The sequence below is a fragment of the Vombatus ursinus genome, unplaced genomic scaffold (genome assembly GCF_900497805.2).
Source record: "Vombatus ursinus unplaced genomic scaffold, bare-nosed wombat genome assembly UNPS02014808.1, whole genome shotgun sequence".
NCBI lineage: Eukaryota > Metazoa > Chordata > Mammalia > Diprotodontia > Vombatidae > Vombatus > Vombatus ursinus.
Genome location: NW_020954586.1, coordinates 6088951 through 6100552, shown reverse-complemented (window position 1 = coordinate 6100552; position 11602 = coordinate 6088951). Strand labels below are relative to the sequence as shown.

Below are 11602 nucleotides of genomic sequence, written 5' to 3'. Positions count from 1 at the left end.
TAGCTCTAACCCGGCAAGGAGCCAAATGCTCCAAAGGACACAAACACGGAGTTCACGCATCCTAGAAGCGATGGCTCTGACCCAGTTGAGAAGGGTGAGAAAGAAAGAAGCGGGGCTGAGCTCGTTAGGAGCAGGTGCCCTCCCACGAGCAGGAAGCAGAGTCTGGGCTGGGCCTCCATCAGAGGAAGAGGCAGACCCTCCTTGGAGCCCTGGCTGGGGATGCTGCCGAGGGGATCCTTGTTGGGGGGCGCCAGTGCGGTCGTGACTTCCGTGCCATTGCTGAGGCTCGGGGCCCCCCGGTTTCACATTCCCTGAATCCCTGACGGTCGGGGGCTGGGCAGGCCGTGGTCTGAGCCCCGCAGGGGTCATCTCTGACGGCCCCCCCATCGCCGCGTCAAGCTCCCTCCTCGTTCGGGGTTTCCCTCCCGTGACACACATGGTCGCCCAACGTGTGCGGCTCTCCCCCCCCACTGGTTTGCCCATGGCTCCCTCCCGTTTCTTTGACAGTGTGGGGGCCGCCCATTCGTCAGGGAATCTCTCGCTCCAGGATCCCGACCCAAATCACCACCACGGCGACATTTCTTTCTTGCCTTTCCTAGCAGGAACTCGGTGTATTTCTCTTTCTACACTGCTTACCTGGCTGTATCCTCACAACACCTACCCCTGGCAGGAAGGGAGCAGCAGGAGGGCTGGGAGGTTAACTTGCGCCAGGTCCCACAGCAAGCTGGTGACAGCGTGGGACGAGAGCCCGAGTCCCCTGCCCCCACCCCGCACTCTCTCCATTGGCTCTGGCCCAGCAGGGACCAACACGCTCGGTGCTCAGGGCAGCGGCTGCCGTGGTCCAGGTGTTACAAGGTGGCCCCTGGGGGTGGGGGGAGTGGACTCTCACCCACAGGAGGGCAGCCAAACTCCCAGCTCCCTCTTGGCCCCCTCTCTGCCTGATGTGGCCCCCTGTGGAGTCGACATGGGCCCTGAGCATCCTCTCCTTTGCACAGACAGACACCAGGGCTGCCCAGAGTTAGAGGGACATTTATTGTGACGGGGCCGGAGGGGCTGAAACCCAATGAGAGCCAGTTTTGTGTCTCCTGACCTTTGCAGGCTGTGCCAGCCACCCCCTCCTCTTCATGGTACTTTGGACCCCATTCAGGGTGACATATGTGCCCAGGGGAGTGGCTGCTTTCTTTCTGCGTGGCGCTCCCTCGCGCGCCCGCCTGTTGAAGGCTTGGGCTCGGGGGCAGTTCTGGGTCTCGTCGGCGGACAGCCCCGAGGACCCACAATGCTGCATCCTAGACCCGAAGCAGGAATCTCCGATGGGAACTCTGGGGCTCCTGGGGCCCCGCTGCCCTCCACCAAGAGAAGGAGAACGTCATGTGGAGCTGGAGTCTCTGTGCTGATCCATCGGTTCCGAGGAATGCAGCGGGAGATGTGTGACGGTGAGTAAACCAACAACAGACAGAACCAGTGAGCCAAAGCCAGCACAGGAGGGATGAGGGTGATCTCTGCAGGGCCTGGGCCTCACAGCCACCAGGAGGTCACGGGGTGCTGGGGCTCCTTTGAGGCGCTTTCTCGGTGGCCCAGGACGCGGACATCCTCAGTCCTCGGTCAATGGAGGAGGGGTCAGGTGCAGCTGGAAGTTCTCATTCTGGAAGATGCTGTGGAGGGCGGGGCTGCTCTTGGACACCCCCAGGAGCCGCTGACTGTCACTGCTTTGGTTCTGAGAGAGCTCAGTTAGGAGCGCCAGCTGGAAGACACAAAAGGACCACGTCAGATGGGCTTCCTCGAGCTCCGAGAGCCAGGGGTTGGAGTACAGCTGAGGACAGAATCACTGAGTCTGAGAAATGGGTCTCCTCACCCCAGTGAATGCTTGACACAGCTCAGCCCCCTTCCCCATCAGGATCTGAGCTGCCTTGGATATTGTGATCTGAGCACCGAGCAGCACAGGCGTGGCACAGGGAAGACCTCCATTAACGAATGCCTGCTTCCTCCCTCCCTCCCTCTCTCATTCAGAGTGCTTTACAAATGTTAGCAATAATTCATCTCCGTCTGATCCACACCCTCGTATTCCTGCGGTCTTTTCTATGGGCATCTCTGGTGGCCTCTTCCTAGACCTGGTGCGGTCCCTGGGCTTGGGTGGGGTGCAGGGTCAGTCCTGCCCTCAGCTGGGTTAGGACTCAGCTCTTGTCCCAGGGGACAGCTAGCTCTGGGGGGAGGACAGGGCAGGGGAGGAAGGGGCCCAGGAAGGATCAGAGGCCTTCTCTCCCGGCACAGCCCCCAGTAAGTCTAAACACTAGTCTATGGAACCTTCCATCGATCAACCAGCCATTTCCCCCACACCTACTGTGTGCCAGGCTCTGGGGATACAAAGACACAGTTGAATCAGTTCCTGCTCCCAAGAAGCCTCCACGGGGGGAGACAACACATCCACATAGAGGCACACATAAAATACAGGTGAGGTCACTGGAGTTGGGGAGCAGGGACCAGGATTGGCTTCATGACGAAGATGGTCCCTGAGCCGAATCCTGAAGGAAATTTGGGATTCTGAGGAGAAGGTGAGGAGCGCCTGCTGTCTAGGCAGGGGAGACAGCCTTTGCAAATGCTTGGAGGTGGGAGATGAAGTACTGTTTATGAGGATCAGGACAAAGGCCAATGTGGCTGGATCTCAGAGAGGCCAAGGAGAGGGACGTATAATAAGGCCCCAGAAAGCAGGCTGGGGCTGGGCCGGGGCCAGACAGAGCTCCCTTTTGATTCTAGAAGTAATGGGGAGCTCTTGGAGTTTATTGAGGAGGGGAGTTTCTGGCAGCTAGGGGGAAGACAGTGGAGTGGGGCAGAGCCTCATTCAGGGAGGTAGCTGGGGGAGGAGAGAAGTGGGCACTTGGATGTAAGAGAGGCTGAGGACACGGAGCATGGGAGGAAGCCTGGTGCGAGAAGGAGGACGATACCAGGGTGAGGGACTGGCTGGAAGGCTGTCAGGGTCTCTGATGAAAAGAGAGTTATGGATGAATACAAACTCATCGCATCCCCAGCTGGGTAGCACTGGGCTGTGCAGCAGCGATGGCTGAGGCAGGCTTTTTCCCAACAACTTCTCACAGGATCAGGGGAGTCAGAGCCAGCAAGGACCTCAGAGGCTGCTGTGTTCTAGCCGTCACTTTACAGGTCAGCGGGCCTGAGAGACTGGCCCCAGCTCAGCTATAGTAACTGCCAAGTGACAAGCAGGATTTGAACTCAGGTCCTTGGATTCCAAAGCAGGGCTCTTGGCAGAGGGCCTTACTTCTCCCTCTCCCCCCCAGTAAGAAACATTCAGAACAATTTCCAAGGAAAACAAACTTCTCCATCATTCGTTCTGTCTCCTTCTACCCTTTCTTTAGTTTAAAAAAACTAGCACTGGTTGAAACCCAGTCAGGCCTCCTGCCTCTGGCCAGCTCTCATTCTTTCTTCATCAATCATCTCTATTGATCTTAATTGCTTTTTAAAAGACTGGGCTACCTTATCTCGTGGGCAGCTAGATGGCGCCATAGTGCATAGAGCGCCAGGCCTGCAGTCAGGAACCCAGGAGTCAGGACCTGGGTTCAAATCTGGCCTCAGACACTTACTAGCTGTGTGACCTTAGGCAAGTCACTTAGCCCCGTTTGCCTCAGTTTCCTCACCTGTAAAATGTGCTGGAGAAGGAAATGGCAAATTGTTCCAGTATCTCTCAGAAGAAAATCCCAGATGGGGTCATGGAGAGTTGGGAAATGACTGAAAAGTGAATGAGCAACACAACTCCTTATCTGGCCCAGGCACAGGCACACTCTGCTGAACCCTTGTCATTCTGCTCACCCTGTGTGGGCAGCCTGGCGGCCCCCAGCTCCTCGCTCTACTGGGTCTGGACATCGGTCAGCTTGACCCTCCAGAGCCTGAGCTCAGAGCTCCAACGCTCAAGCAAGCCAGCAGCAGCGTCCCCAGCAGCACAGACCCCAGGTGTGTACCCTTGTCATTGCTAATGGCCTCCCAGCTGTCCAGGGCACTGACCCGCCCTGGCTGGTCTAGCTGATGCTCAACAGCCCGGCCTTTCAGGAGGTCCCAGTTTTTCACACTTAGAGCAGATGTTTACCGGGGCTCGGGGACGCTCTTGGGAGTAGATTCTTAGTCATGGGTAACTGGCCAGAGGCAGTGGTTCCTTTCCTGATCCCGCTGCCATCCCCTTCCTCCTCTTGCTGATTTCCCTCCGCCTGCCTCCCCAAGTCCCTGGCAGGGCCTGCCTGTCCACCTGCTCCAGGCTCCGGGAGGCGGGCCGCAGCTCCCCGGGAGGTATCTCGAGCTCTGGGCTGAGCCTGCTCCTTTAACTGAGCCACAGTCACGTGTGCAAACGGCCAGGATGGGAGCATGAGTCCGGAGCGGAGGCTGCAGGGGGTCATTGGCCCGTGCCTTCCTCCCAGGGCTGACCACGGAGAGAGGGCAGGATCAAGGGGTCTCAGACTCACAGCAGATCAGCTCCCCCTAGTAGGACGGGGTTTCTTTAGCCCTCCAAAGGGAAAGCCAAGTGAGGGCTGCTCATGAGTCGTCCCCTGGGGAGCCCTGCCATCCTCAGGGGCCTGGCAAGACCACCCCCCCAGCTTACAGTGGTACCCTCGGACTGAGCTACTATCCCTCCCCCAATCAATCGAAGAGCGCAGGTCCAGAGCTGGAAGGGACCTTCAAGGTCAACTCCCTCTTTTTGCAAATGGGGAAACTGAGTTCCAGAGGAAGAAAAGTGACTTGACTGAGGTCACATTGATATTAAGTGAAAAGGGCAGAATTTGCACCCAGGTCTGCTAATTCCATGAGGAAAGCCTCTTGCCAGCCCCCTCACTTTACAGATAGGGGCGCTGAGGCCCTTTATCCAGGCCACGCAGAGCCGGGATCAGAAGCCAGGGGATGTTTCTGTGACATTCTCCAAGCTGGGAAGGAGGCCAGAGACAGAACTCAGGCTTCCAAAACAATAAATCAGAAGAATGGAAACCAAAGATGAGCATGCAAGGAGGCAGTTCATTACCCTGGAGGTTCCCCGGTAAAGGCGGCAGAGCTGGTCGAAAGCCTGGGTCTGCTGGGGATCCAGTCCTGGTTCTGACAGGGTCTGAGAAAGCAAAGGGGACAGAAGCATTAATCGGCTCTTCCCAAGCACCGCTCCCCCCCCCCAGAGCTCCCTCCCTCCTAAGGGGCTGTGCCTGTCATGAGGGTGGGGGGGTGTCTTCTGAGGCCCCCCACCCTGGGGTTCCCTATTTAACTGTGTTTAAATCCATGGTTCATTCTGCCTCACGGTCTCAAAATCGTGAAATTCCTGAGTGAGCCAGGAGTTCTGAGCTGGAGGCAGAGATGACGGAGGGACCCTCTCCCCTCCCCAGCTTTATCTGTTATGGGCTGTCTTCTCTCACTAGAATGTGAGCTCCTGGAGGGCAGGGCCTGCCTTTTCTGGCTCATCTCTGTATTCCCAGCCCAGAGTGTGCTTGGCCCATAGTAAGTCCTTTATCAATGTGCTCTCTTCCCACCCCGTCCCCAGCGCCTGTCCCCCCTGCTCTCCCTCTCAGTCACTCCAAATAGAGGGCAGAGATAGAAAGCTTAGATAATCTACAGATGACCAGATGCTGGGAGGGACAACCAATCCCCTGGACACGTGAGGCAGGATAGGATGCAGGGCCAGATGAACAGGAATGTACATGAAGGCCTCCGGGGCTTAAACCTCCTTCCCTTTGCCCAGAACTAGGGCAGCCTGGGGCTGAACAGCAGTTTGTATTAAAAAGCAAAATTTATCTGGGGACTGTAGTGGACAGCAAGTTCCCCGAGTCACTGAGAGCATGAAAAAGGGAAGAGAATCGCGGTCGCAGAATTTCAGGGTCAGAAGAGGCCTCAGTGTCCTCTAGTGTAAACCTCCTTATGGGGAGGGGCTGTTGCCTTTCTCTGTCTCCCCAGCATCATTTAGCACAGCAAGCACACAGCAAGCAATTAATAAACGCTTGTTGACCAACTGACAGAAGGCAGTGTCCAATACAAGCAAGAGGGGTGTCCCCCGCTGCTCTCTGCTGATGTAGGTGGGACCCATTTGGAGGCCTCTGAGAAACTGGACGTTATGGTGGAACATGGCCAGGATGGGGAGGGATCGATGCCCTGCCAGATCCAGAAGCTGGGGAAGGGAAGACCCTGGGGATGGGGATGGGGATGGCGATGGGGATGGGGATGAGAACCGTCTTTAAGCATCTGAAAGGCCCTCATGTGAAAGAAGGCTTTGTCTGCTGGGCCCCAGTTGGGCAGAGCCGGATGTAACCGGCGGGCTGCCTCCGCACTGGTGGGCTTCAGCCAGAACCCAGAGAGCAGTCATTAGAGAATTCCCATTCAGTCTTGGAGCGGGGCAGAAGCCTCCGAGTGTATTCGGAATTTTGGACAAATGGAAAGACAAACATGGGGGGGGCTTTAGCTCTAGGTGACAGCAGGAACAATGGAGCTCAGAGGGCATGGGGGGCAGCTGGTATTCAAAGCAATTATCAGCCTCTTTTCTGCTGTTTTAACACCTGACATCTAAGTAGAAGCCAAGGAAAAGGTGGGGCTGGGAGCCCCCAAAAGACCCAGGACAGCTTGGGGAGAGGGGAGAATGCCAAAGGAGTCCGTGTTCAGAATAGTCTGCTATCCCAATTAAGCTAATGACAAGTTACTTAATTGGTAGCTGGGAGCTTTTTGGTTCTGAAAAACAAAGCTGCACAAGGGTGAGTATGTCTAGCAACCAACGCCTTTGCTATTGTTTAGGAAGCCCGGCCCAGCCGCCTAACAGCCCCATACGCGGGCACGATGGGGGCTGGCAGAGGACTGGTCTCCTATCGCTTCATCCTCATCCAGGAACAGAAACCTCCCACTGGCAGCCCCTCGGGACCAGTGGCATTAGCTTAGAGATCTTGGCAAGCAGGCCCAAATGCTGGCTGCCGGCTCCTCACACTGAGGACAAACGGACAGTGTGAAGAAGCAAGGCAGATTTTCTTCCCTTCACTTACAGACCACAGGTGTGGAGAACCCATCGCCACGCCCGGTAGTAGGAATGATAAGAACAGCACACAGGGCTTTCAGGGTAAAAACAAGTTCTCATCAGGCAAGGAACAGCTTAATGAATCACAGCATATAAGTGCAATGGCGTTCTGTTGCATCATCAGAAACATGGAAAGACTTGCATGGACTGATGCAGAGGAAAACGAGCAAGAACCAGGTGAACGAGAGACGTGATGGCAATAATAATGATGATGATGTCGGTGACGTAAGAGGAAACAACTTAGGAAGTCCACCGAATGTTAACCAAAGCATTGACAGGCGTGCCCTTGATGATGACGTGGGGCTCTGATGGGGGGCGATGGTACAGAATGAAGAAGGGCTGTTTTGCTATGTTACAAGGGACAGTAGGGTGAGGCGAGTTAGCGGGTAGTGACAGGTATGAAAAAAAAAGGTGCATTAATGAAACATTTTTTCAAAAAATTCACAGAAGAAAAAAAGTGCAGGAAGACAGAACCAGGAAATTGTACCACTACTCTAACTTTGTAGATATATTTGTTAAAAAAATGAAAAAAGAAAACTGTATAAAAGTCTACATTTTCTCACACAATCCTCTTCCCTGTTTTTTGTTGCTTAAAATGTATGTTGATGGACACTTATTAATGATGAAGATGATGATGATGATGATGATGAAGAAGATGGGGCCAAAGATCCAGAGCTCTAGTCTCCTGTCCTTTCTGCTACCGAGCTCTAGGCGACATCAGGCTGGTCACTTGATTTCAGTGGGGTGGTTTTCCCATTTTAGTCTAGGAATACCACCTATCTCATCGTACTTCCAAGGGATGCTGGAAACAAACTATGAGAAAATAGATGGGAAAGGATCTTGGAAATTAAAATTCTGAACAAGGCATTACTATAATTAAAAGCTAATCATGGATTACATTGCAAAATCAGGAGCAAATGAGGGCAACACCCTTGTACCCTGGCCATGGTGACCCAGGAAGATATAGAAAGGGAAATTAGAGATTCTGTCCCCGGATTCTGCCCAGAATAATTGATTTGCCAAATAAGAATCATGCATAGACGAGGCAGGGAGCAGCATGATTTGAGCTAAATCTCCATTTGGCAAATCAATATACAGAAAATGTCTCTCTCAGTACTTTGAGATTATCCCAAACCCCAAGCCCAGGTTGGATTAGAGGCAATTTCATAATTGGAAGGGAAGAAAAAGACGTCTGACACTATCTTCTCCAGCAAATCTCTCTTTCTTTCTTCTCATGTAATTAAGTCCAGTGATAGGAGTTCAAAATTAAACTGAAGCCGCGCATCACGGGCAGACGCGATGACAGCCGGCCAGCAATCTAGCCACACACTGCATTAGAGCAAATCTGGTGGAAAATGAGGTCCTGATGATCTCCAAGAGCCCGAGGGAGAGGAGATGCGGGCTAACACAAAGCCCTGAGCACATTTCAAAGCTCAATGATTCTCGAATGTGGTGGAAGGGAAAGCTGGAATGACATCAGCCAGAAGGAAAAGAAAACACATTCTCTTCTTCCCGATCCACCGGCCCTTTTCTGCAGCACGTCTGCCCTGGCACCGGCACCAGCTTGAAGGCCAAGCTGGATCCTGGCCACAAAGTCCGAGCAGGTGAGGCCAGGGACACAAGGCTGAGTTCTGATGGCCTGTTTCTCCGAGCTGATCTCCAGAGGCCACCTTCTCTCGTGTACCCACTCACTAACAGAGTGGGTCCAACTAAGTCAGGGCACAGGGTTCCATGCCTTAGGAGAATCAGCCTCCCCGTTACAAAAAGCCATACAATGGTGGCTCAGGTCATGAAACAACGGGATAGGCCGTTGGGCCCCGTGGCACCAGAAGGGTAAGAATCAGATCACACGGCTGGCCCTACCAGATGCTCTGTCTGCCGTTAACACGGACCACATCCTGCCTTCTAAGAAAAAGAGGAGGGGGCTTCACTGTGGTCTGAAGGGGACCCGAGGTTCCTAGGCTTCCAGTCCGAGAGCCAGGAGGGCCCTCAGAGACCATCAACTCCCACCTCCTCAGCTCCTGGCACACAGGAAATGAGCACTTAAAACCCACCCGTGGACCTGACTTGTTAAGCCCACTGCCCAAGGTTGCAAGGGGAGGATCCTGTTTCTCAGCCCCGACCTCTTTTTGCTACACCCCAAGGCTCTGATGGCGAGTCCTCGGGCAGGGGCCTGGTGACAGACTCATGTGCTTAGGGATCCCTCGGTATGACAAAGAACTGGGGGAGAGCAAGAAAGTGGGAAGCAATATGCAAGGAACCATTCCTGGGGCAAATCTGGCAACACCGGGTGAAAGTGGTAATATTTATGAAGTTCTTACTATGTGCCTGGCACTATGCTGGAGATATAAGGACAGAAGTCAGAAAGTCCCTGGTTGCAAGGAGCGTATGGTATATTGGATGGGTCACTGAATACCAAACACGTACGAAGGCAACCCAAAGTAATTGTGGGGAGGGGGCTGCCTTCTCCCCCGTCCCCCTAGACTTCCATCGTCTTTAGCCCTGACGCTCTCGGTCCTTTCCATCTGGCAGAGGAGGGCACACCGCAGGAATGACAATGATGAAAACTGACCCCTCGAGGTTGGTGAAGCACCTCACACACGGCCTGGTGTTTGACCAGGATGCCGAAGAGGAGGCTGGTGTGCCGTGTGCTATCTGCCATTAAAATTCTGCCTCAACGTTCATTAAAATGGTTCCATCAACACCTCAGCCCCAGCCATAGAAACCTGCACGCTCAAGTCAGGGTCTGAAAACCTGATTTTTACTGGGCTTAAAGAGAGAGGTTTTTTTTTTTTTTTTTAAACTGATTGGGCAATTGCAGGGTGCAGCCTCCATTTCAGATGGATGCTATTCTATGATCAGACTCATTACATCTTGTCTATTGTTTCAAAAAACATCGGCTTTGTAATTGAGAAGATGCCAGCCATCTCAGCACAGTCCTCCTTGTGGGCAGAGGGCTCAGCTTCACAAACAGACTGAGAAACAATTGGTGGCTGCAGCCTCCCTGCCCTCACCCCGAGCTGGAGGCATTTTTGTTGGTCAGCATCAGCTGTAGATGGTAGGATAGTGCAAGAAATCATTAACAATAACAATAAAGGTTATTGCATCAGGCGGCCAGATGGAAAAAATTGGCCTGGGAGCCCAGCCTTAGCTTCCGAGGACGTGGTGCAGCCCAGCCCCCCATGCCCTCCTGGCACCTTCACGGATGACTTCAGCACAACAGAGAATGATGGAGAATCTGCCTGGAAGAGTGGGGTGAGGGCAGGCCTTGGAATCAGGAGCACCTGGGTGCAGGTCACCCTCCTGACACGTCCCAGCTCTGTGACTCTGGGCAAGGGGTCACCTGAACTCTGAGGGCCCCAGAAGATGCTTTCAGATGAGAAGCGAGGGACGCGGTGCCTGTCTGCATCAGAGGAAGGAGGAGCTTCTGAGCCAAAAGTCCTGCACGCGGATGAGATCAAGGGCCCGGTCCAAGAAGAGCCGACCGTCCATAGCACACATGATCTTCCTTCTTGGCTGGGTGGGGGTGGTGGGGGACAGCACAGATTTCACGGAGACTGAGGCACAGCGACAGAGTCGGGGAGAGGCAGCGTCTGCAGACTTCTGACTGGGAGCTGTGGGGTCTCTGCCTTGTTGCTATCTAAGTGTTTGCCTTAGTGAAACAAATGCAAACCTGGAAAGCATCCACTTGGTGGGTGTGATTAAGGATCTGCACTCTTTGATTATCCGACTGTTGCCTACTGAAGAAGAAAATGTCAAACAATTATCCTGAGGGATGCTGCTCCCACAGAGCAATTAGGACAAAAAGCCCTGCAGAGGTTCTGGGTCCTTAATGATTTTTCCATCAGAGGCATAATCGGTGAAACACACATAGAATGGCACAGACCAAAGGAACCAATCAGCCCCAAGTCCAGGCTCAGCCGCGAGAGCAGGTGCTTGTGACACGAGCCGCGTGAGACATAGCACTCCAAAGTGCTGCAGCGGGAAGTCTGGGACCATTTCAGAGGACGATCCACACACGCAAAGCCTTCTTCCTAAGAGTGCGATGGAAGAGCAGTATAATAGAATACCAACAAAGGAAAAGGTGAAATGGAACCAGGTTACCGCACATTATAATAAAAGCAAAATCCGGCTGCCTAAGGTGCTTCAGGGTAACCAAAGTAACAGCCCCCATCCCAGACATTGCGGAGTTACTCTGATAACTTGATAGAAAGGTCTGGACTCTCCCTTTCAGCCAAGAAGGTGGTGACATAAAACCTCATCATGTTCTGAGGGCAGAGATGACAGTGTCATCTTGAATTCAGGACTGACAGCAACCTCAAGGCACTGAACACAGCCAACAAAGCAGCCACTTGGTACCAGCCACGCTCCTCCCCAACAGCCTTTATCCAGAGAATTCCAGGAGGTTGGAGCCAGAAGGAAAGTGACCTGGTCCAAATGCTCACTCGAGTCTCACATGAGATCATGTGTGTAAAGCATTTAGTACAGTGCCTGGCACGTAGTAGGTGCTACATAAATGCTCCTTCCTTTCCCTTTCCTTCATCTGCTGCGTAAAGGTTATCTACAGCATCCCTG

At 53.6% G+C, this 11602-nt stretch overlaps 1 protein-coding gene across 5 annotated transcripts in view; it reads right to left on the bottom strand.

The window, feature by feature from the left end:
• Positions 1-1009: 1009 nt before the first annotated feature.
• VPS8 (VPS8, CORVET complex subunit) overlaps positions 1010-11602 on the bottom strand; it is a 185225-nt gene continuing 174632 nt past the window's right edge. For all 5 annotated transcript variants that reach the window (XM_027875404.1, XM_027875405.1, XM_027875406.1 and 2 more), the window contains exons 46-47: positions 5012-5092; positions 1010-1741 (exon numbers count right to left, since the gene is read on the bottom strand). In XM_027875404.1, the coding sequence (XP_027731205.1) occupies positions 1592-1741; positions 5012-5092 (231 nt within the window). In that variant the 3' untranslated portion in view covers positions 1010-1591. The remainder of the gene's footprint in view (positions 1742-5011; positions 5093-11602) is intronic.